Source organism: Festucalex cinctus, chromosome 2 (genome assembly GCF_051991245.1).
Source record: "Festucalex cinctus isolate MCC-2025b chromosome 2, RoL_Fcin_1.0, whole genome shotgun sequence".
NCBI lineage: Eukaryota > Metazoa > Chordata > Actinopteri > Syngnathiformes > Syngnathidae > Festucalex > Festucalex cinctus.
Window position 1 is genome coordinate 31,222,832 of NC_135412.1, and position 27,191 is coordinate 31,250,022.

Below are 27,191 nucleotides of genomic sequence, written 5' to 3' on the forward strand. Positions count from 1 at the left end.
GAGAAACAAGAAGTGTCCCCTAGACAGCTGTTGCCCTAGCAACAGGCTTGTACTGGTTGGTTGGCTGGTTGCTGGGTTGGGAGTACGTTGACAGACATGCATTTGCGATATGAAATGACATGTGGAGAACAGCATACATTCAGTACTTGCCAAAAACAGGTGTATGGTAGAGTCCATTTCTGCCAAAGTACAAACTTTACCCTTTTTTTCCCCCCTACTATTTCAAGCAAGAAACCTCTAAACCTGTACAACGATAACAAGGTACATCCATGAACACAGACAACAGTGCTTTCCAACATTTATTGAGCCAGGGCAGATGAAATAAAAATGGTACACCAAAGTTGAAGTACATATTGTTAAAATCTGGAGTGTTGGGTACGGCATGGCAGATGCAATCCTTGCGTATACCATGAGACAATGTTGCAAGACAGATGATGACATTTTGGGGTTAGTGGTTGACACAGGTACACTCCTTCTTTAGTGTTTCACTGATAAGGCCCATGACATTTGGGGGCTCATCAGGTGTCCTTGGTGTACCCCCCTCAACTCTCTACCCAAGAAAAATCTCATAAAAAGTTATCTCAGTTTACACTGTAAAAAAATTCTGTTGTTTTTATTTTAACGAAAAATAAATAAATAAATAAATAAATAAATAAATAAATAAATAAATAAACTGGCAGCTGTGGTTGCCAGATAAATTCTGTAAAAAATACAAGCAACTTTCCAGAACAACATTTTAACAGGTATTTAATGGTACAATAAAAATAACTTCCTAAATTTTACCGGGATGCAATGAACAATAAACAAAATCTGCATGTAAATTTGACAGAATAGTATAAAAGCAGCATGTTCTTGATAAATGGTGCTTCATTGTGGGAATGCTGATGCAATAACATATGTTATTGTGATTTTTATTCTCTATACTTTTTTGCCGCCTAACAACTCCCACATAATACTTTCAATTTACATTGTTCAAATTTCAAATAGCTTCAAAAATTCACACCTCCAGGGGTATATATCCTGTGATTCCACATTATTTACAGTGTTTGTACAATTTAACATTTAATATAAACTTTTCCCCATTTCATTTTCAATGGGACAGTCATTGTACTTTTTCTAAGTATCACTTTCTATGTCCACTTCCATGTGTATATATATATATATATATATATATATATATATATATATATAAAACTTATCATCATTACTGATACTGGTACTGCTTGGTGGCACAGTTGGTAAAGCGCATTGTCCAGTAACCAGGAGGTTATAATTTCATAATTTGTCTCTCAATGTGCTTTCAGCATTCCCACGCAATTTCTACAGAGATTGCACTTACTCTAGTTTATACAGCGCTTTCCTTTCTTACAAGGCCCTCAAAGTGCTTTTCCATTTTGACTACTCATTCACCTACTGTTTTACACAACATCAGGAACAACTGGAGTTCCATTATCTTTGGGTGAAATGAGAAATTGTTTAAGGCACCGTATACGGTTGATTCAGTTATAATCATGTGAAACACACATGTATGTAATTAGCTCTAACTTAAAATGTCAGTTTTACAATCAATTTGGTAGCATGCTGTCTTGTAATAAGGAGAATAGCTATGTCTGTGTTATTTCCATGGCAACCCTCGATCACTAAAGTTGTGTTTGATGATCATAGTGGACTAGCCAGGTCCAAAATGATCTATTTGCATACCAAGCAAAGAAATGGCACACACCCCTTTTGACTAGTAAGCTTCAGACCTCATTCGCTCCAAACTGTATTTTTCTGATTTCCCAGCAGTCTTGAATGCAACATTTGACCTCAAAACACTTAAATCAGATTAATTCAGTATTTTAAATAAATGTAGTCCTTTTATTCAGGCAGTTTCAGTTCAGCAAAAAAAAATAAAAAAATGGAAGTCAGTGTGTAACATGGGCATAAGTCACATTTTCTCTTTATGCATTGCTAAATTTTGTGTGTGTAGTATGCACACATGGTTCATTATATTCCGGCAGAATATGCATTTACATGGCATACTGTACATACGTGCACGTTTGTGCATGTGTGCTTGTATCAGTGTTTGGCCCTTTAAAAGGTTCCTGCGGGGCCGAGGGGGAAGAGAAGATAACGGGAGCAGACATTATTTGCTTCTGTCATGTCGGCTTAGCATCAGGTCCCACACACTGTGGTCTAGTCACACATGGACGCCAAGTGGGTGTACCTGAACACGTCTCATACGCATACACAGTACACACATGCTGGGTGTAGGGCTGATACAGTACCCACAATTTTTTGCACCCACACACTGAACGCACACGTTTTCGCTCTCCAAAAAATTGAGAGGGAGGACCTTTCACATTCGTGTTCTTGACTAGCTAGTTTTTATGTAAATCAATTTGTTTTGTATTTCTGTGCATACATACATACATTCTAAAATGCATTACTGTAGGCACTTTATGGTTCCATGCAATTATGTGTATTTCGTGTGTTGGGGGAGACAGGCATCCAGGTTCCACAGTCAGTCAGGCAGGATCTCATCAGGCAGGCCTCAGTCACGGCCCCCCAGGGGGAGCCTGCCTACTGTGGGCACAAGCCGTGATGATTGTCCCCGCTGTGCACAACGCTCATGCGCACTCTACACAGATGCACAGTCATACACACGCACACAGATTTGCATATGCGCACGTACAGTAGTGGCGCATACTCGGTAAAAACACAAAGTCTCACATTGTGACACGTACAACAGACGTCACAATCAGGCTTTTGGTGACCATTCACAAATGGCAACAATCTGCATGCACAGACAGAGCGATAATAATGCTTGCATCACATGCGCACATTTGCATAAAGACTGTATACACAAATTGTAACCCCCCCATGCCCCATGCAGCATGCACGCACACATACACATGCTTAGACACAGCTGAGAGCAATGCATTATGGGTGAAGCTTAAAATAAGCATGACAGTTCTTGCCGTGATCCTGATGGGTCATTCAACTGCAAACTCTGAATGTTAGCTTTGTGAGCCTCCAAAGGCGCATTTTCTAAATGCATTATGCGCTTTACTGTAATCACCCATGACCCGACATCTCAGGTATTCAATCGTGAACGCCTTTGCAGTTCAATGTCAAAAACTTCTGGCTTGAAATCATCTTGTCCCATCAGGCCAGAGTGTGCTTCAGTTAAAAGTAATTTCGCCTTGGCACAGCGCAATGGACAAATGTCTATTTTGGATCCGTCAGTCTGGAACATGTTGTGCAGGAGGTAGAAATTGTAACATTTTTTTTTTAAAATGTTTTGAGGGTTTGAAACTTATGCATATGAGACAAAGAAGAGTAGAAGGTTGACAATGTTACAGACAATAAGTCAAGTGATAAAACTGCATGAAGTGGATAAAGCAGGTGAGGGCGAAAGAACATGACGATCACAGTAAGTACTGCTATTAGTTATTTAAACACTATGAGGTAGAAAAACAAGTATTTGTACAATAAAATGATCATGTCAACACCTTCTGAAATAGTGACTAATGTCATTAAATTGGATTAATGGTGATTGAAGGGTGCAAAAACAGCACTGGAGGGACTTATCTGCACAAAGGCAATAACTACAATCCCCCTAATTAGCTCCACCAAGTACAAGTAGGAGGTAATGCTTTCTTAAGTGGGCTTGGATTAATGCACGGGCAAGCATGGGGCCCCACTTATGCTGCAGTGCCCCCAAAGGCCATTGTAAAAAAACCCAAAACAAAATAAAACAAAACAAAACAATACAATACAAAACAAAACAGAAAATTCAAAGTGGCCCATAAAATTGTTTACAATACACTAACTAGTCCCCAAACACTGTAAAAACACTTGCAGAATATACAGTAATGATATGAAGAGCAAGAGTGTTTTGTCATTAGAAATACATATTTAAAAAGTACTCCTTTCCACAAACCTTTTAGAGGCTGTGAAACTTGCATTAAAGTCATGTACAAAGATACAATTTTTATAGACGTGTAAAGCACTGTAATTTTTTTTACTCTTAACTTCTCTTTTAATTAAAGCGAGTCTGCTGTTCTTAGCCACACTTCACAAGAGCGAGAGCACGCTGTCCAACTTCAACAAAGTAGCAGCATTAGCTATCATTTGCACTGTAGCAAGCCAATGTTAGCCACATCTGCTACATTGCTAGCGACACTTATTTGTAATTGTGTTACTATTACACTAAATTTATTGGTTTAAAGTCTATTTTTTATGAGGTGATAACATTTCCAGTCTATTATAGTTTTATTGAATTAGCCAACACGTTGCCTGTGAATCCTCTAAGCTGGCTAAGGACCTTCACTATGCTTCTGTTTTGTTCCAAGCATCACCGGCTAGCGGCTAGCAACTAGCAATTAAGTAAATTGTGCTATTTTGTGTTTTGTATTCAATTCTCAAACATACAGCCCTAATAAGACACCTCGTCTTGTCGTGCCTTCTGTCTGATAGATTGTTCCTAAAGAGGTGCAGTGTTTTTGTTGAAATAAAATAAATGAACAAACAATGCAAACTCCCGCTCCACTTAGCTTTGCCTTAACAAGACATTGAGCACTTCCGAGTGGGAACAGTTTGAAGAAGACACAAAGGCATACTTTGATGAGTTTTGTATGAAAAAAACCCATCAGTCATCTTTGGGATGAACTACAAAGTAGAATGTACGCCAGGCTTTCAAAAATATGTTTCTGGATGAATTCCCAGATGCAGATTTTTAATAAGAGTGTGCATGAACTGTAACCTTAATGCGGTCATCATGCTGCTTCAGTGAACACACAAGGGCTGCTGTTGAAAGGGCAACATAGCCAAACATGTTGTCATTCAGATATGGAGGGACTGGAAATTGAAAACCAGCTCCCTTATTAGATTCCGGCAAAAAGGTCATGTGGGAATTGTCCTCAACAGCCACCTACTTCAACCCTCTCTTCGTTCTCTTCCCCTCCTCCATCCTAAACACAGTTGACTTAAAATGTCCAGGAGTAGCTAATAATAGATTGGACTCAACAGTCTTGGTAGAGTCAAGGATATGCAAATATGACTCTTTCTCCTGTGGGCAACTTCCTGGTCGCTGACAAGGGCGGCAGCCAATGAATGGAGGAGGAGAGGAGCGCGGTCGACATGGCAACGCTGCCCGTCTGTCAGCGCAGTTCTAACTCGGGTGTAAGATGCAAATGCTACTCCCCAAGAGAAGTCTGCTTTAACCCTGTGCTATTGTTATGTATTGTCTCAATGCACGTGTGCTCTTATGTCAAAATAGCCTGTTTTATTTATTTGGTATTATCTTATTGTAGTTTGTTAGAACTTGAAGGAACGTTCACTATGTTCATCAGATATGTATTCTCCCCAAATAAAACACCATGAGATGATGTAGCCATGAGTAAGCCCCATTTGCATGCCTCTCCACTGCGTGCCCGAACACCTCAAAATAGCCTCACAGTTTTCAAATTAACTGTTGGCAGAATAGAACAGATATCACCATGACAACCTCTCCTCCTTTCTATGAGAAGTGATTTTTACAAGATTTGTTTTCTGATCTTATGCCTCTTAGTGCTGCAAGGCAGACGAAATCCTCCTATGTGTTACTTGTATTGGAACTATGCAGAAATAGAAGTTAACGTGAGCTTGAGAAACTTATTTGGCCTTTTGCTACAAGTAGTTTCTCAAAAGACTACAAAATAAAACATCCACCCCTAGCAATTTTAAAGTAAAGTCCTTTTATTTAAGAATGTTGTGTGATTTCAAGATGGCTGATCGCTGATCACAGTTTCAAACTGTATTGAGAGAAGAAAGCTCTCCAATTCCCAGTGACATTTTCCTTGGCTAGAAGACTTTGACCTTTTTCTCTGTGACTGCAGGTGTCAAAAAGCTGGTCAACAGGGCGGTGCTGTGGTACGTACCCTGCTCTCTGCAGAATGTCGACAAGATCATGGAGGTGCCGCCCATCAAGGTACGTGGAAAACCACAGCTGGCCTAACCTTCATCAACCAAAATTTGGCATTTCACCAAGCTCCTATCTGTCATGGAGAGTGGCCCTCTGATCAAGTAATAGTCATGCAGCATTTCAAAGGCCTGTTTTACTCATCCTGCCTGAATGCCATTCTAATTGCTGAATTTCTAACTATAAATGTGTTGTAGAATTTCCATAATGTACTGACTTAAATGCCTTTAAGAATATTTATTATCTGAATAATCAGAGAAACCGCTCCCAAAATTAGCTGGGCTAGACTAACCCTCATCTCTGCTTAATATCACAAAGCAGTCTCATAAGATATGAGAAGTTTCCTCCCTCATCAAGATACCAAGATGAGCAATATATAGATTATTCTCAGAAATGTGACATGTAATGAGAGCCCACTACTTGAGCGCTTTGCTATCTTGACCTACCACATGCATGGTAAAGGAGAGGATGCAGTTTCAATATGTGAAGAACAGGTGAAAAAAAGATTTTATAGCAACGAAAAACATCACACAGAAACAATTGTTCCAATGTTTGCATAGTTTGACGCACAGCAAGAGGAGGAGGGTCGGAAGCGCTACGAGACCCAGAAGACAGCCAGACTGAAAACCAAAGAAATGATTGAAGAAGTTGTGCCACCTCCACCCAAGCCAGGTATCACTCACATAAAAGGAACATAATACATGACATCCAAAATGAAGCAAGTGTACAATTAAGTATTCCTTAAATGTCATTAAGGACATTCAAACAGGACATGCCAAAAGGTACAGCATGCTGTCTTTCTCAGTGTGCTGTCATAAGAGCATAAGCATTTTGCTCTTGTAGCATATACAGTATAAGCTAAATGTACTGTCTGTAAAGTCATGTTCTTTTGCTTTGCAGAAAAGCACACAGTTGGCTTCAGCCAGTCCAGCCTGATCCATCTGGTGGGTCCGTCTGACTGCACACTACACGATTACGTCCATGGAGGTGAGTTCATTGGTCATTCCAAACTGGATGAAAAAGGGCAGCATGTAAAATAGCGCGTTGAAAGTCGAGTTGGAGTCAATTAATCGATTATGTCTGTGATATTTTTCAGCAAATTACAACGGTCCCTAATGATGTAGCTGTGATATAAAGTTTGTTGTGTGGGATTTTAAACCCACTTTTACAATGAACGTTAACACCAACTGCAAAAAAGTTGCAATCGAATAGTAGAATATTGCATACACAGGAATGTACGTTAATCAATTATAGTTTGCACTTTAGTTAACTTTTGACTTATTATATTGGTCCCGATTCTTTTGACACATTTATAGCCACTGCTTAAAGAGGGCTTAACACTTCATATTTATTGCATCGGGAAAAAAAAGCCTGACTTATGGGTTTTGGGCTGGCAGTATCTCAGTCTGTCAGGACTTGGCTTTGGACCCAGTAGTGAATTTATGACCCAAAGTATGCATATCGCGGCTGGTTTGCAGCTTAATTTATGATTGACTATCCGTTTGGAGCTCAATAAAATATATCGTGCCCTGCGATTGGCTGGCAACCAGTCCAGGGTGTCCCCCGCCTACTGCCCAGAGCCAGCTGAGATAGGTGCCAGCAGCCCTCGCGACCCTTGTGAGGAATAAGCGGTCAAGAAAATGGATGTATGGATAAAATATATCAGAAATTAAACATTTGGAAGTTATAGTACCAGTCTACCTGATACACCATGCAGGTGTATTTGCTCTCAAGTTTATAGGCAGACAGAAGAAGCAGCCATCTTGCCTGTCCAGAGCATAATCCCAATTCTCAACAAATACACACAATTCATTCACTGCAGTCAAATAATAATTGTGAGATAGGTTCACAAGCCACACAATACAATACAGGTGCTACTTTGTCTGCAGTATCCTTCTGTTTCAAACGTAAGCAATACAAAGCAATACAGGAGGAAGCGGTATCTCTTTGTTTGAGTTTCAACACTGAAGCAGACTGAAGGCCTTATCATGTTGTGTGGATGCCCCTCGGGGGAGGATGGAGCTAAGACTCCCACAGATGAGAAGAGAGAATAGGGAATTGGGATGAATCACAAAGGATGTAGGAGAGGGAACAATGGGGGAAAAAAAGTGTCTAAATCACTCAAATCAGTTAATTTGTACGACTCTTGTGACAGAGTTTTTTGTCCTACAAGTTGGTGTAGTTTGTCCTGCACGGAAGAGACAATTCATAAAATGATTGGAAAAGTAAAGTGAGGTTGATGTGCAGTTTGATTGAGTTTGTGTTCACATTAATGTGGCCAATGTTTATGACATGTATCAGCAAAGTCAAAGTAACAACACCTTGAGCAACAAAGCTAAAGGGAATTAGTTTTAAACTATTTTACAACCACTTCCCCATTTCACTGTAGTGAATGACATTTTACAAACATACCTGATTAAAGAAGTCAAACTGGAAGAGAATGCGGAGTTGCAGCACTAACAGCTTTCACTGATCTGGAAAGACTCTTTACCCGATAATTGTTTAATTTAAGGGGTGTTTCTAAACGCAGCTCTCCTTATAGTAGCGAGCTATATATGATTTTTGTCCTGCTGGCATTTCTGCCAATGTCAAGGGTGTAAAGAGGGCATGAGAACAACAAAAGAGATGTGAGCGAGATGAACAGGAGAGAACGCATGGAGGCCAGGAGGAGAGATCGAAGCAAACAGGGCGGGACGGATAAATGTTGCACGTGTCATGCTTGGCTTTTTAATTTGGAGAGCTTGCTGAGACATCTGTCCAATTAAGAATCAAATGGAACAACACACATACACACACACTGTCTTTCTACATGCTATTGCTCATTAGGGCGATGTTCCCCATTGCTCACTGCTCCTGCTTGCGCTACACTTATTTTGTTTACATAAGCACGAGTCAGGTCAGGCAGCCTCCCCTTTCCTGCTCTTCCTCCTCCGCTCTCTCCATCTTGCTTGAGAGAATTAACTTCTATTTGAGAATACAAACTAATCATTTTCTGTATGTTTCCCCTCCGCTCCGTGGAAATGTGACCTAGTTAGCTGCAGCCTAAGGAGACGTAAAGCACACGCATAAACACGGGAACATTCAAGAGCTCGTACATGAACACCCTGCTGGTTAGCACAGAAAATCGTGAGGAGTGCTGTTTTGGAAAATAGCAACTGAGCAATAGGTGACAACGTATCCATTTAAACAGGAAGACAAAGAGATGTAATACAGCTGAATAATGACATTATGCAGTAACTGTATCATAATTCATAATTGTGCATTTTCTGCCCTGTCAATTTGAAATAATGTCCTATTTTTGTGTAATAAAGGGATGGAAATATGGATACAATGTTTTTCGGTATCTGCCAATCTCACTCATGGCAATGCAGAAAGAGTTTACTAAAGTTGAAATCCTAATTATACATTATACTGAGTTCTCAAGCAGGTTAGTGTTTTTGAAGAGGTATTGTACAGTAAATCAAGTTATAATTTCAGTGCGCTTGTATTATTTGCTGATTTATGGTGATATAGCTTGAGCAATTCTATACCTCACTAGACACATTGGATATAAAAAGTCAACACAAGTTTGAAGATTTAAATTAAATTGAAACATGTTTCATTAACCCCAGTGGACCTACAGACACAATATTGAACACTCCCCCCAAAAGAGAAAAAGAACAGTTGAACAACAAGCTGAACGGGAATTGCGGCCTAAATGCACAGGCAGGGTTTGTGACGATGTTTCTAGCCAATGTTCTAAAAGTTGTTCATTACCAGAGGGAGTCTGATATCTTGAAACTTAACATTCCCTCCAACCCTCTCTTGAACATTTCTTCGCTGCATGTTCACAGTTGTCTGCCCACTTCTGCTCATTAATCTTGCCCCCCACCATGGTTAGCCCATGTTCTAAGGAAGCGTACCACCTGTTTCCATGGAAACACCAGTTGATTTCCACTGGTAGACCTCTTTGCGGTCTAATTAAAATAAGAGACTACAAAATATTTTTTTAAAGAACAACAACAAATATTTCAAAGTTTCTTTTTACAGCAATTATTTGGCAGGGGAGGTTTGTAATTTCTGACTTCTCAGAGATTAATAAAAGTATTAACATTGGAATTCCGTTTGAAGTTCCTCATTCCTGTTCAAGATGGTAAAACCTTGAGCGCTCATTGAAATTGAAAGTGTCTGCAATAAAGCACTTCGTGATACTGGAAATTCTTTTCTATTTTTTTCGACAGGTGGCGTAATACAGTACATTTATGAAGCACTGCTATGTCGCATTCAGTTGATCTCAGCACTGCAATCACTAAATGGTAAAAGTGCTTATAGTTCTGAGAGATGTTATTTCAAGTCATATATCATGAAAGCTGACATAAACAATCTAAAAAAGAAATGAGAAGTTTTCAGCTTTTATCATACAACTACAGTGCTATATATCGCTGGTGTCAGGCCGAAACCTCGTAAGTCACAATTTGGCAAATTTCAAATTTTTTCAAAAATCTATACTTTTGGTCAGTGTCATTTGTCACGTGTCATTTTTACGAATTATTGACCAATTTAAAGTGTTGAAAATGGCTTATTTTCTTTGATGATGCAATGTTAATGGTTGAAAAAATCATGTCGTTTTGGGGGTCTCCTGATGCGCACATTACGTCACATCCGCAGACACGGTGGGAATTTCGAACCTGAATCCAGCCTGATAATTATTGGCCAGCGGCTTGCAGGAATACCCATTGGGGACAGCTAATGTGTTAATCTACTAATTAGAAGATGTTTCAGTCATAAATGGTGAAATAAGAAGGCTATTGTAAAGATACTTTTGGGCAAATTGTCACATAGAGCAGCTTTAACTTGAGCTACATTCCCATTCTTAGGTGTTACCTGTAATCTGTAAATCATGACGATATCAAATGAAAACGATGAGAGATGGAGCATACACAGCAGCCATGTACTGCTCTGAACTTCAATTTGCAATAACAGAACTAAAGAAATAAATGAGTGTTTTGAAGAGTGTCTGAAAATGGCCAATGAAAAGTTTTTTTTATTAGGTTACCGGACTCGTATATATGACAATATGGCAAAACATTAGAAATTGCTCAGAGCTCAGCTCTCATTCCTGCACCACTGCAAACGACAAGCACAATAATAAACATCCACTTATTAAATCTAACATTTCCATTACAGAAAGTCCATTTCACTCTCTCTGCCTGTTGCTGAGTGTGCACAATAACAGAGTCAGCACTTTTCTGTAATTCTGTAGGCAGAGTGCTTAGTAAAGCCGAAAGGAGAATACTTGGAAAAACAACAGTTTATGGCGGTTTACGCACTGATGTGGGGAGATTGCTGGGAGGCACCAACATTAACAGAAGCCGTTTCCATAGTTACAGCTCATTAGGAGGCAGTTTGAGCGATTTGATGCTGTCCACGATCAAAGCACTTGCAGGCAGCTGGATAAGAAGGTGAGCACAGGCCAACCGATGAGAGCTTAAGAAGTGAAAGGACCTACAGTAGTTCCAAGTTGACAGATGCACCAATGGTTGCTTTTAACCAAAAATCCAGCAAATCAAGAATAATAATAAATAGTATTGGAGGGGTGATTGTGAGCAAATCATGATTATACGTGCAAAATTTCTAAACGAGAAATTGCAATTCTGATAAAAATTGCATTTGGAAGAAAATAATTGAATACGCTGCTGGTTAATAACCTCAAAGCGTTTAATAGCAATCATCGGGGATGACATGAGAGCTTTCTGCTCAGATGCTTAGTCAGTGCTGCCTAAAGAAGACGATGTAAAGGGAATTCAGAGATTTGAATGGATGAATGGATGAAAAATTTATCCGGCTGGATAAATAAAAAATTCAACATGGACAAAAACTACAATCCATACATAAATAACAGAAAGGGTGTAGGCAGAAGCAAAAGCTTTTCATTTCTGTGCCTACCCCTCTAGCACTTCAAAATACAAGAAATAACCATTAGTTCAATAATTGTACATTTTATAAAGCACCAAATCAAAACAAAACAAGAGTCGCCACAAGGCTCTCCATTGCAAGGTCTAACCTTGTATTGTTTGTTTGATTTGTTTCTAAATACATTAAACATGTTTGAAGGAAATTGCTGAAAAAATGCCAAGAATGAAAAACGTGTAGTACTCAAATGTGGACATACAACGTTAAACTGCTTTTCACCATTTCATTTTTCCTGATTTTTTCCCCCAACAGGAGTTTCTCCTCCACCACTATAGGTTATTGTATAAGCGCCTTTACAAGCTGGCTGTGATGGTGCAGCTACCTTGCTAGCCATGCCCACACCCTGAAAAGGGAGCTTCCATTCAGATAGTCCGTTGTGCATGAGAGTGCCTCATTGTCAAACATAATTGTGAGCATGCCAGCGCAGAGACTGGTAGAAGACACTGGGGAAACACAAGTAAAATGGGATTCGTGGTGGCATGGCCACTTTAGAGTGCCTCGTCGTCACAGCATGGAAAATTCTCACAAAGACTCGTTGGGATACATTCCAGCCACCAGTGGTTAAATTTTTTATAATAATTTGCTAAAAAAAAATCCTATCAATAGTCTTACATTTTGGCTGCGTAAGTAATGGTAGTGATAATAGCTTAAAATTGTCCACAGAAGAGTCACTTATCGACTCATTTATTTTTCTTCTTTAAAACACAGCAGGCTTGTCTATTCAATAACCAAGCTGAGGGGCCCATATTTTTTATGGTGTCAAGATTGAGAGGTCACACTGACCTCACTCTTTTTCACTTCCTCCTCTTAACATCAGCAGGATCCTCATGTAATGTGCAAAGTCTGGATGGGGTTCCCATGAAGGCTGAAGACCGCCTCGAAGACCCCCCTCTACTGTTCTTGGAGCACAGTGTACTTGAAGATTTTGGGGGGATGTTGGCAAGGCGTGTGATCACAGAGGTATTTTGCCCTCTGGCAAACTGGGCTGCACTGGGGACTGGCTTACTAATTGGACTTTTTCCCCTTTTGGAGTGAGCTCTCTTTCCTCTTCACACAAAGCAACGCCATGACACCCCAGCCCTCTCCCCCTCATCCACCCTCTGGCTTGTTCCTTCCCTACGGCAAAGGGAGTCATAGTGTGCCATGTCACCCTGTGAATGTGCAACGGGGGCCCTTGGGCTGTCTTGGCCTTGCTTGTCCTCGTTTTCAGTCTCACATTTAGGCGCACCATCACGTCGGCTCGACAGTACATGGTGTAATGGGAACTGTATGATTTACTATAGAGTGAACCTTGTTTAGAAACTTCTTGACCCTTGGGTGCTGTCACGGGGTCTCACACTAGCGAGGAGTCACTGTGTGACACCAACTTCAACAGTGTTCATCTTTTTTGATTTTCTCCCAAATTGACGGCAATTCCTGATGAAGTGCGAAGATTTGAATCATTAGCTTAGGTGATTCAGGAACCAAATAGGTGTCAACTGAGATAAATCCCAGAAAGGTGACTGTGGCAGCCAAGTTTATGGCTCAACGCCAATTGGCTTGCTACTTCTGTGTCACAGTGTTGTGCAACATTTTGTCACTCTTCTGCAGTAATATTGTTCACTTCTTTCCCACTGTTCTTTTTCAGGATTTTGTTGTCATGTGTGTCATGTTTAATGTCTTGCCAGTGCTACAAACAACAACACATTTGGGTCAGTCTGACCTGCTGTTCTAAACTGTGGCCACAACAAGCCATTTTTATTTGTCCCAAATAAAAAGGCGCTCTCTAAAAAGAATAGTAAAACCCTAATGATACTCTCTGTGGATATGTTTGATTGTACTGTATGTCAGTCGGAATTAGCATCCTTCCTGAAACTCTTCCTGCAATGTTGGAAGCATAGACTTGTCCATGATGTCTTGGTTCAATGAATAATTTAGCACTAAGGGGATTTGGTCAATCCTTGATTGATTCTTACTAATTATTTAGGATTACAAGTCCTCTAGACCCCTCTAATTGACGTTTTACCTCAAATACCACCTAAAAAATTCTTAGCTCTCTAACGATCATAACAAAATATTGAATGTATTTATTTGAAAGGGTGAAATCCACATTAATCAACGTTTTACAAATGTAATGGTGCCCAAGTTAGCTAAATCAAGCTAATTTTCATTGGTAGTTCTTTGGGCGGATGTAAAAGACAGCCTAAAACAAGTCATTAAAATCACAAATCATTTTCCAACAATATATAATAATATTGCACAAGTACATCTCCTGTACAGTTGATAGTGCTAACTAATCTCTCTCATTCAACGTGAGCAATTGTGTATTGTGACACGTAAGTCCTGGATTAACCCAAAATGTGGCAGTGTTTTTATTCCTAATAAATATATTTTATTCTATTGTAAACCACTGTAATAATAATTATATGCACAGTTTGAACATAACACTGAGACTAAATAGAGGATAATTAAAAACTGTAATGATTCAATTGCAATTTATTTCTCATCAGTGAAGATTGTACCTAAAATGTTTGAATAAAAACTGTTCAAATGCATTGTACACAAAAGTTAAATCCAATTTAATTGTACTCAACAATGTGTAACATTATGCCGAATATAATTAATTATTTCGCATTGCACTAGGGGGTTCGTACACATTTTTGAGAGTCAATGATCTAGACCAGGGCTCACCAACGTAGTTCTGTCTGTTCTAAAAATAGCTCACCAGTTAAGTCATCATTTCAAACTTTTGGTTAGTGTGGATTTAGAATGAGATTTAGAGAAACAAACTGTTTCATATTCATATTTACATTATCTGTTTCTTAAATTATTGTAATCATTAAGATGGTCAGTCTATATGGGAATTGACATTCCCATATAATCCAAGGTAATGTTAGCAAATTCATTGTTTCAGAAGTGTGTATGAAAATGGTATCTCTTGGCATTAATCCATCTCAAAGAAGTAGGTCTCCCTTTCAAAAAAGTTGGGTGACCCCTGATCTAGAAACTGCTGTTGACCTTGCGCTAGATTATCGGTGCAGTCTTCAGGAGCAACCATCTTGGAAGAATAGAAGTTGCCAGTGAAGAATATCTGGACCGCGTTGTTTTGTTGTGATAGGGAATAGCTGGGCCGCATAGTCGTACATGTCCAATATCAGTGTTGGCCTGATATTTAAAGGGCAGCACTGCGTCAGGCAGAGCTAGATGAGCTCAGAGGAGATGACTGGACATTAAAAAGTAGCATGAGATTTGTGAATGAAAATGTTTTTGGGAAATAGGAAGTCACGGGCTGCACAACTGAATGTGGACGAATCAAAAAGGTGCAGTGTGCTTCATCTGAAACTTTTATCAAAGCTTTATGAGTCTTATTAGCAAAATTACAGAGGACTTTTCATGAATTTAGAAGGAACAAGATGTCTAAGAATTCCAAAACTTTATTTTAAATCAACTGAACAGGCTGTCTTTTATGTGAATGCAGCAGGCAGCACATTCTTGTTTGTACTCCCACACATCAGGCTCCCTGCACCGTGCAGATGGTCAGAGCCAAAAAAGCCATCCAAAGCAGACTTATTGATTTTGTGTTGCGTGTGAGACTCAGGGGGAATGAATCTGGCAACTACGTTTTATTACTGGAAATTGCAGTTCTTTCAGAAATGGCATGTGGATGTCGATAGATGTCACTGAGACAAAATGCCAAAGAAATCACATGAAAACGCTCACCCTGCTGAATGCATCATAGCAAATGGTTACGAGTTGGACATGTTCCTTCCAAAAGGGAATATGTTGCCTATTTTAGTTACTGTCTTTTGAAAGTGAATGATAAGGAATCAAGCAATTAGGCAATGGTTAGTTTGTTTGTATGGCAACCTATTCAAATAAAATGTATGAGTTAGCTGCCATCTTTCACTTTGAATCCTCCTCATATGCACTTCCAAATTATGCCTCAGTAGTGCCATTCTAATGATTGACATGTCTCTCAGCCAATGATAATGATATTGATTGACAAGTGAGACAGCGGGACTTCAATAGAAATACAGTATACATACAGTAATATACAAATAACTTTTAGAAATAGTAAAACAAACAAACTGCACAAATCATGCTTCTGTTTGAAACCCACAAAAATCAGATTCCTTCATTTCCACCACAAATTTGCAGACCAATCATCAAGTCAGCTCTAATTTCAACGAGTGCATCTACATTTGTGCTGCTTTATAATCTGCAGCTTTCATTGCACTTGCACTGTTTCTTTCTAGCTCTTTAAAAATTAATCAACTTTTAATGTGAAATCTGGCAAAGTGCCCTCTAAGCTTTCTGAATTATTTGACATGGTCTTAAAAGTGAAAAATCACCCAAAATAAATATTACCCTGTTGACTCAGTGCCAAATATGCTGCTGTGGGAGGCACAGTGGCACTTTCACCTCACATCAGGAAGGTCTTTGTTTCATCAAGTAAGGAATATGAAACAATTGTAAATCCTTTCTATTCTCCCTGTGCTTGTTTGGGTTTTCTGCGAGTATTCCAACATCCACCGATACATCAAGAACATGTTGCATATGTTCAATTAACACAAATTTCTTCACGTGCAGTGTTTTTTTTTAGAATACTGTACAACAGTGTTAACCTATATAGAAGTACCTTGAAATTCATGAACTGACTTCTTCTGGTACTTCATATGGAAACGCTTACACATCTGTTGACCATATTTGTAGATGTATGGCATGTGACTGAACTATGCCTGATTGTGTGTTCAACAGGTGTGACCATGAAGCTGATGGATGAGGTCGCGGGCATTGTGGCAGCACGCCACTGCAACACCAACATTGTCACCGCCTCTGTGGACGCCATCAACTTTCATCGCAAGATTAAGAAAGGTTACCATGAGAATGCTGAATTCTTTATACCCATTAATGACGCTCAATATTGTGATATAAAGCATTAAGACCCATTGCAAGGTTAGATGAGAGCAATTAGGTTTTGTGTCTGACCAAAAAAATAAATAATAATAATAATAAATTAATTTGTGTCTGGGGGTGCATATGTGTAATATTATTATTATTATTATTATTATTAGAGGACAAAATGGCAGCTACAGTTGAGTTAATAATTAAAATATTCTGTAATATTAATATTTACACCATAATCAAAAGAGATTTATTTATCTACTAACGCGTGCAGATAATAGGATTCTATTTGTATGTGATTTGGCAGCCAAAAGAATTTTTTGCCGCTCACTCAGACATGTTCATTTTCCTTGTACTTGTAGTTTATTATTTGGGCTTCAAAATAGAAGTCAGACTGCAGGGATAATGCCTTCCTTCCACGTTTCCATGGCAACCCACAGTAATAACACACTTTGAGCACATTAACTGGAGTAAAAAAACAACAACACCACTGACAAAAGTGGAAGAATACTTTTCATGAAAGCATGTACAGTTTACATCATTATTTTACTAACTTATATGCATATATTAGCATACATCTAATGAGACTGAAAAAGCAGTATGTAACAAAATATAAAGACACAAAAAGACATTTTGTTTTTTCCTCTTCCCTGTCAAGGCTGTGTGGTCACCGTCACAGGCCGTCTCACCTTCATCAGCAACAAGTCGATGGAAATAGAAGTGGTGGTCGATGCCTCCTCGCTGGTTAACTCGGAGAAAGTTAGCTATCGTGCAGTCTCGGCCTTCTTCACTTTCATCTCGTTGGACAAGTTTGGCAAAGCTCAGCCCGTCCCTCCTCTTAAGGTCAGTCCTATTTTTCACACTCTTGAGTATGACACTCTAATATCTCTGCTGGCCCTATTATAACATATCACCTCATACATCCATGTCCATGAAGTCTGACACCTTTGTCATAAAACCATCATTGTATTCAAATTGGACGCAACTTGTGGTGTTGCTTAGATACCACTGTATTACTGTATTTTATTTATTTATTTTTTATACGAACAAGAATGCTTCTGAATCCAAGGGAACAACTCTAATTAATCAAACATAACATTAAGCTTCTAACAAACACAGGAATGCAAGTCAACAATTATATATTATTCTAATTTGATATTTAAACAAAAAATTATTCTAGCATATATAGTTTAGTCAAAGAGCTTCTTTATACTGCTGTACGAAGCATTTTGAAGCACACAAAAAATTATAATGATATTTATATAAGTTATTAATAGAAATTAATTTAAAATGAAGTGACCATTTGTGACAGAAAAAAAAAATCACATTTCAAAAGACCAGCTCATGTAAAAATGACTGATGATTAAAAAGTAACAAGTAGAAACTAGCACATGCCATTGGACTGAGAATTTTTCCGTGGGAGCAGTTGTTGGTGGTACTTTAAGGATTATTATGTGGTGATCATGATTAGGCGCGCTTGTATCCCCCTTAAGGCAATCACCTGCCCACAGTGCCTGTAATTCTGCTAATTTAAGTTCCATTTGATTAAATCACCATTGCTGTGTGTTGCAGTATTGTCGCAAGGAAGCGGTGGTTGAATACTAATGCCCTAACAAGATCCCCGAGCATTTGCTAAACATTTGGTTGATTTAGCACTTCCTATCTGCATATAAAGCCTCAGTGTTTACCTACTGAGTGCAATGGGACACCTGCTGTTGGAGCTTGGTGTGCAGCACACCCTCATCCATATCCTGTTAATATGCAAGCACACTACCATCTGTTAAAATGAGTAACTTCACTGTTTCCATGCCGAATTTTACTGCACTGATAGTACGTAGATACTGGAGATCTAGCACTTGGACCCTGTGTATAGCCACTCAGTTGAACTTATTTTAGGCTACAAATATCGCTTCAGTGGTTGAGCTTGAAGTGTTGTAATTATTTATTTGTTTATATGCCGGTCTGTCAAAAATCCATCTTTATATCTCAGTTCATGGTGCAAAAAAAGGTGCTCTTCTGAAAAAATATCGACTCAGACTCAAGTTTAATCACATTATAGTTGACTACAAAAATGATCTATTCGCGCAACCCTTACAGAGTGGAGTTGTTGTCCATACATGTCCATACTGTGTACACTCAGCAGACTGTTTCCCACCTTGGTTCTCTCATGTACAGTACACAGTTGCTGTCCCTATCTGGTTGAAGCTATATGTTTGTGTGTAACATCTTTGCTAACAGTCATTGAATGAACATGGTCAAGAGTGCTTCCTGTCTACCTCAGCGGATCACAATCTGATTATAAGGTTTCACACATCAGTCCAATTTTCACCTGAGCTCCCTCGTGGGAATTGGATGGAAATGCTGTGATGTTATTTTGCCAACCAAGTTGAATGATTGGATCAGGCCTGAGATCAGTTTAGTACATTTGAGCACTTACCGATACGTATTGATACTAGATGCTATTGCGACACAATGAAAATTGTTTAGTTGTTCAAAAACATTTATTTTTAATTTTTTGGTTGGTTGGTTGGCTTTTCATGGACACGGAATTATCCTATTCCACTTGCGGTAGAGATATATGCGCTGGTTCTGTTTTGTATACATTGGCCTGCAGGGGGCAGTGTGGTGCCATGAAGGTTTGATGAAAACACACAAAGAAGAAGGTCATGGCAAAGCTTGCAGTAATGGGGTAGATGCCACGGACTTCCGACTTCCAGGTTTCACACATCAGCCCGTTTCCGGCCACTGCTGGCCGCGTTCCAACACTCGCACCCCCACCCCTGCATCCCCCAACCTCTCAGCTCTCTGAAATGCTTCAGACAACTGAGACAGACACACTACACATTCGTACCCGTCAACGGGAATGTGCAACCGAGGGGCACAAAAGCAGAAGCGCAAGTATTGGGACGCGGCCCACACGTCGCAAACCGGAAATGGAAACAAAGCTGATGTGTGAAAACCCAGAGGTCGGAAGTCCCGCCTCCTCTGTAGCATATACTCCATAGGCTATGGCTCTTTTTCACACAGTCGAAAGAATATATGCCTGTAAGTATTGCTGTATCAGTTTTCTGAACATCTTACTGTTCCGTTTAGTTTTGAATAATTAATATTTAAAAAGGCGTCTATTTGAGTGGGGTCATATCTTCCTATATAGTTATGTTAACTTACATTGAAATGTTCCTGAATTTTGCAACCCTAGTCATCAGTAGTTGCTGGGCAATCTTCAATTATCATGACAGCTATTTCTACTTTCTACAAAAATCTTAAACCAGAGTGGAAACTATTTTGTGAGCAGACATTAGGTTATCAAAACGGGTATTGTATATTTCTGGTATGTGAAACATAAGTGGCTGTACAAACTAGGCCCACCACTGTGTGTGTAATTGACAGTAAAAATAAATGTTTACATTTTACTTTCGTACATTTGAGACTGTTTAAAGAGTATAATGTTTAGTGGTGCTTTAAATGTATATGTGTGTGCTATGGTGGCAGTTGGAGGAGGGCCGCTGGGTGGTGGGAGTTGAAAACGCACCAGTTTGCTTTTGTTAGCACCAAACATACTTTTGAATCTAACGCACCTCTGCTGCCAGTCACCGTTTTCAAAAGCGCCTGCCTCTGTCCTCATTTCCATTTGACACAAGCTTGTGTTTGTTTCGCCTTTTGTGTGCCTGCTTCCACGCATTCATTAGAGCCACTTTCCCATCTCTAATCAGCTGCTCCTGTCTTGCTTTAATGGCACGAAACGGCAGCCATGATAGCCCTCGTTGTAATGTATCACTACACCTCGATTCCATGAAAAGAGAAGCAAAACAACAGAAATGAGCTCTCCTGGTGATTTTAATAATTCATTCTCGGCTCTGTAAATGGAACCTGCACATTTGTGATTCTGGTAGAGCATGCCAAGTGAAAATTGTACGTGTGTGCATGTGTTGAGCGATAATGTTGGACATAAACACAGCACAGATCGAAAGGACTGATGTGCTTATTTGAAAGAGAAAGCTCAAATGTGTGTGTGCATGTGGGCAATGCACGTTAGCTTGAAGACATCAACAAGCATGTTCATTTCTATGAGAAAGGAGGCACATGAGGATAAAGTCTTGCTATTTCGGTCTTCCTGCTGGCTTAAACATGGACCGAGACGAGATCAAAAACGAGGGAGCGCTCACGTGAACTCTATTGCTGATTCCACCCCTCTGTGCACAAAGAGATGCATTATCATGAGCAGGAAATACGACGGGACACATCAATCCAATTAACACCTGATGATAACCCTAACGATAGCGATGGGACTTTAATGGATGGGAATGCGACGGCAACCTCAATTTGCCGTGCAAGCTAGAGTATACAGTAGTGTGACCTCGTTTTGCTAAATTTATCCCCATGTTCTGCACAAGGTAAAAAACAACAACAAAACATTTAGGCTTAAACCAAATTGATAATTAGCAAAACTAGACTACTACTTTTTTTTGTGCATGGGAGTATTTTTAGTGCTGCTTTAATAGGTTTTATTCTTTGACCGTGAAGATTTGACTTGCTAATTTAAGAAGTCAAGCTAGGATGAATGCAAACCAGAGCATTACACATTATGTGGTACAGAAAAAGGCACGGTCCATGGATCATTTCATTAATAAACCCTGGAATTCCGTTACCTTGGTGACCACATTTTGTTGATCAACCATCAATATTTAATGAACAGAACATCTAAAAGGAAAGTGAAATGCCATGGCAACGTTTTCTTACTACTACATACTACTGAGATGTACACATTACTAGTTGACTTATCAAGTGCATCATAACTAGTTATAGCATGCAATGCAAAAGCCTTTTTGAGATTGCTTTGTTTCAGCATCTTTAGTCTCAAACAAAATAAGCCATTAAAACGGCTTTACAATCTTACAGCCCAGTTGTATTTGAATACCAACTAGGGGTGTGAATTGCCTAGTACCTGACGATTCGATTCGTATCACGATTCACAGGTCACGATTTGATTCGATTCGATACCGATTAATCCCAATACAAATTTATAAGTCCATTGTTATGATTTTTTTTAAATTTAAATTTATAAAATACTAATCAGTAAGCTTGTAGAGTGTAAGATTTATATGAAAATGTATTATTTATTTATCTGAAACTTCAGTCTTATACAGGTTGTAATCTGTTTCATGTTTGAACAGAATTAAAATAAAATATTAAGGCATAATGTTCCATTAATATAACATTCTTCCATGCTTAAGGTGTGAACCCTAAGACATTTTGGTAAATATTTTTTCCATCAAAAATGGATATTTAAAAATCGATTCGGCCGCCTATTGAATCGATTCGAGAATTGTGCGATGTAATATCGAGATATACCCCTAATACCAACGGTGAACCACATGTAGACAGAAAGTACTGTAATACTCACAAGCATATATTCTTTATCCTCTGCCGAGAATGAGTTTGGATTATACTGACAGGTGGCCAAGGTCTACAACCCCATGCCACAAAAAACAAAAAAAGAAACAAACAAACATGAATAATTTAAATGCCAGAGGGATTATAATTGCCCATATATACACAACCCCTAGACGTATAAAATGACTACTTACTTGAATTTATTGAACAAGGATTTAGTATCAGCAAATAGGTTGATTTTTCTGCAGTGAACTGCTAATATGCAGTGAAACATGACTTGTGTTAAGTCTTCTCAACTGTATGTCTCCAACTGTCAATGACACATTCATCAGTGCTTGCAGCTTATTTAACATGGAGCTTACATTTTACATTTGAGTCCATACATGATCTCTGAATAGACAGCGACACAATGAAACGGCAGCAGCTCCACCGATGAATATTTCATGACATTGTGGCAGATTCAGCTCTAGTTGTGTTCTATAAATAGTCTGGATGAAAGTCATATTCTTCTATTTTTGACTGCAGGTGCTTCCCCCCACCCCAGCGCCCCATTCTCTCAACCAGGCGTCCTCCCCACTGAGCCCGCTCTCTTTCTATTTATAGAATTCCCCATTTTAGCTCAGCAGGGTCTCAGCGCTTGTGTGTGTGTGTATGGAGGGGGATGTCATGTATATTGGGGAAGGAGGACAGCATGGGGAGGCGGAATGGGGGCCATGGCTGGTGGTATCTCCCGCGAGAAGAAGCGCCATCATTTTTGTTTTGGGGCGCAGAAGAGAGTGTCGATGCCTGCGAGCACTCTTTGCTGTATTCCACATGTGTACAATACAATCGAAATGCTGTAGGGGGCCCCAATTTTTCATCAGTACTACTGGGGTCCAAATAGGAACACACACTTTTTAACCAAATGCATGACAAAAATGCCACTTTAAATATCAACACACTATGTGCATATGTGCAAAATACGTGCACTTAATATTTTTCAGAATACATTTCTCAGCACATGTATAAAGAGCCACTATCCTAACCCAAAATTAAAGGGTTTGAAGAAAACAACAAAATAACCACATACTGTATATTTTTCCCCAGCACGAAGAGATCTCTTGCATAAAAATTAATGATCAAGGACGGTACAAAACTGCTGAACAAGAAGCCAACATGAAGTGCAAGAAGTCATTTTGTGCATTTTGTTTTCACAAAAATCAACTCACTCAAATTTTGTATATTGTTGAGACAGTATTATGCTTGTCCTCCATATTATTCCAAATCGAAAAAAAAATAAAAAATCAACCTATTCTTCTAGTCTTGGGAGGTAAACTCATGCCATCTAGTGGTGAATGGTGATATGACAACTTAAAATTACAGTCAAACCCTGCATACTTGTGGTTCGGTGGCCATTTGCATCTTTGCAGTTTTATTTCCCATATTCATCCAACCATCCATTTTCTGAACCGCTTGCTCCTCACAAGGGTTGCAGGGGCTGCTGGAGCCTATCCCAGCTGGCTATGGGCAGTAGACGGTGTACACCCTGAACTGGTTGCCAGCCAATCGCAGGCACACAGAGACGGACAACCATCCACACACACAAGCACACCTAGAGAAAATTCAGAGTGCCCAATCAACCTGCCATGCATGTCTTTGGAATGTCAGAGGAGACCCGAGTACCCGGAGAAGACCCACGCGGGCACGGGGAGACCATGCAAACTTCACCCAGGAAGGCCGAAACCTAGACTCAAACCCGAGTCCTCAGTACTGGGAGGCGGACGTGCAAACCACTCATTCAACGTGCCACCCATTTTCCATATTATTTCCATATAATTTTATAATTCCATATTTTTTCAAAATATGTTTAATATTATTCGGGTTTTTTTTTCAATATTTCCAGGATTTTCTTCACCTCTTCCAGACCGTTTTTGTAACAAACGTATATTGATTATTTATTATTATTTTCTGAAGAATTTTTAGGATATGTACTTTTTTTTTTTTTTTTCATAATAGTTTGAATGTTCTCCCCATGCTTGCGTGGGTTTTCTCCGGGTACTCCGGTTTTCCTCACATATTCCAAAGACATGCTTGGCAGGTTAACTGAACACTCTAAATAGTACGTAGGTGTGATTGTGAGTGGTTGTTCGTCTATGTGTGCCCTGCAATTGGCTGGCAACCAGTTCAAGGTGTACCCCGCCTACTGCTGCCCAAAGCCAGCTGGGATAGGCTCCAGCACCCCCGTGACTCATGTGAGGAAAAGCGGCTCAGAAAATGGATGGATGGATGGAATTAAGGTTCAGCACCATCGTGTTTTCATCAGAAGGGCGTCACTTTGGATGCTGTCAATGTGCACTGCTTTACTCACAGTACTTCCCAGCCTCTCCCATCCTTTCTTTCCATCTTGCTTCTTTTCCAAACTTGCCTCTTCTTTCCTTCTCTTCCTTTCCTTACTTCCATTTTTATATCACCCAATAAATCATCATTTCTTTTTCTGTAATGTCCTTTCTTCATGCTTAATTCTCATGTCTTGCTCCCTTCTGTTGTTGTTCTTCACCAACTTTCTCCATTTTTCCTTCACCTTTGTTCTCCAATTATTTATTTGTACCTTCTACTGTAACTCATGTTCCATACACTTTGGCTTTTGTGGTCACACTCGTTTTGTGTCCGTCTCCTCTAATCTTGTGACTCAGTTCTTTTCTCCTCATCTGTCTCCCTCCTTCCTCCCTTGCCCTTCATCTCCATTTCTCCTTGCTTCCTTCTATCATGTTCCTTCTTCCTTGCATCGTTCCCTCCTTTCCTACCTCCCCTTCCTCCGAGTCTGCCTTCCGTGGTGGCAGAGTCTCATCTGGCATCCCTTTCCATGAAAACAAGCCTGGTTGTCATGGCAACCTGCTGTGGTCCAAGTCATGCCATGTTTATTTTTAGACGCCAAGCCTTCAACTGGATAGTCAACGGGTTAATGGCGACACGCGTGACAGAATTGAGATATTCGTGACTGTGTCGATGTCTGAGGCACATCATTGCACTGCACTGCTCATTTCCTTGCTTAATAAAGAATTGTGAATGAAAGGGTTCACATTTCTAGAGTGTAAATTGTATTATATTTGTATTACCGTAAAAATGAAAAACTAGTTTGGAGCGTCAACTCTTGACATTTGGAGATGTAGCCAACATTTTACGGAATAATCAACTTTTTACTGTCTTCTTCAAGACATTTGGTGTATAATTAAAATTTGAAACACAATGAGACACACAGTACTGCTTTGGTGAGATGGTAGTCATTAGCAGTAGGATAATCATAGTTATTAATCTGCAGCTGCTGTGCGAATAACATTTCAAGGGAACACAATGTACACTTCCTTGTCGGGATCACGTAGTGATACTGTGTCTCTGTCGATATAAAAACAGACATTAATGATTGCTTATTCACAGCACTAACTATTAATGAACAACTTCTTATACACTCATGGCAAGTGGTATTTTTCTTTTTTTTAATTTAATAACATTGGATTACATTCAAACTTGTATATTTTATATTCGCACGTCTACAAGATGTGGAATTTTTGCGGATCACACAATGAATGTCACAACCACAACAATGTTTGATGGAGTTGAGGTCCGGGTTTTAGGCTTTACAGCACATATGGTCTCTGCAGTGCCTTTGTGGCTCTGCATCACCATCTAAAATTGTCATCCCATTTGAGAGGCGACCCGTGCTCCTGTCCCAGAATGCTGACATTTTGTCTTGTGCGTTGCCACCTTGCTCCCGCCATAAAGTTAAAGCGCCATCTGTGAGCTCAGCGCTCGGAGCGCTGCTGAGTGGCAGGTGCTCTTGAATGTGCCAACCCCCCGGTGCGAGCAGATTGAAGAGCCTGTTTCTGAATAAGCCATGAATTCTGAGAGTCGCTTGCCGTGTATTTAAAAATAAACAGTCGCACGCGTGCTCCCCTGTCTGGTGAGGTAGACGAGGGAGAGTACAGGCTGCGCTGTAAAAATGTCCGTGGGTGCCGTTCCGTGGGTGGCCATGCTGTTTAAGCGGAGAGGCAGTCTAATTAAACTGCAGGATTGCACGTGGCTAACCCCCGTGAATCGAAAGACTGCTTCAGCTGAGGAGGTGAAAAATGAAGTTTTTGACTTCATAGTCAAATAGTCCTAGCAGTGGCGAGTCTTGATGTTGCATCTTTATAATTTTATGATATCCTCACCTGTGCAAAGATAATTATGCTCAAGTTTGATTTACAAAATCAGGGTAAGATATTAATGTTCCTTAAGGAAAAAAAAATAAAAAATCCCATCTTAAACATACACGTAACTTTATTAAATGGCACTTTTATGTTTATACTTATAACTAATGTGATTCTATTTTACATGTTGACTATACTGTTTCTATTATTTCTTCTCAGGTTAATGGCGAGGAGGAGCAGAAGCGTTATGATGAAGGCCAAGCCCGCTACCTCTTCAATAAAGCCAAGAGACTTGCGGAGAAGGAGGCCAAGCAGTGACACGGCTGCAACACAACACCGAAGAAAAGCAAAGTCCCTTTTCTCGTCCTCTGTAGCCTCCTCCTGAACCTTGACCTGTTTCATGCGCCAAAGTGATCACATATAATATACATATATAATGTTAAATAAGAGAGAGAAATATTTTAATTTTGTGTGATGCAGCTACTGACTAGTCTTTTATGAGAGCTTTAAAAAGGACTTGATGAAGTATACAAAAACAAAAAAAAAGATGAAGAAACAAATAAAAGATCCCGAACGTGAGTCTGACCTCTTGCCTCGTACTCCTGCTCATTTGTTGATGATGATTATGATGATGATGTCATTGTCTTGGCCATGCCTTGGCAGAGAGGACACACGCCACCCATCTTTTCACCACAGTGAAATCAAAGGGGTGAGGGGGAGGTGCAGGGCTGGCTTGGGGGTCTTTGACTCAACTCTCATGTCTCCCACGCCTTCACACAACACTCCCTCGAAAAACCTCCCCCCCCCCCCAACCTTGCTCTCCTGTGCTCTCACCCTCACACAGCCTC

General features: G+C 39.7%; 1 protein-coding gene across 2 annotated transcripts in view; it reads left to right on the plus strand.

Annotated features, from left to right (window-relative positions):
- acot7 (acyl-CoA thioesterase 7) overlaps positions 1–26,928 on the plus strand; it is a 39,657-nt gene extending 12,729 nt beyond the window's left edge. For both annotated transcript variants that reach the window (XM_077514570.1, XM_077514571.1), the window contains 6 exons: positions 5,865–5,956; positions 6,508–6,619; positions 6,848–6,934; positions 16,637–16,753; positions 17,442–17,626; positions 26,563–26,928. In XM_077514570.1, the coding sequence (XP_077370696.1) occupies positions 5,865–5,956; positions 6,508–6,619; positions 6,848–6,934; positions 16,637–16,753; positions 17,442–17,626; positions 26,563–26,661 (692 nt within the window). In that variant the 3' untranslated portion in view covers positions 26,662–26,928. The remainder of the gene's footprint in view (positions 1–5,864; positions 5,957–6,507; positions 6,620–6,847; positions 6,935–16,636; positions 16,754–17,441; positions 17,627–26,562) is intronic.
- Positions 26,929–27,191: the final 263 nt, after the last annotated feature.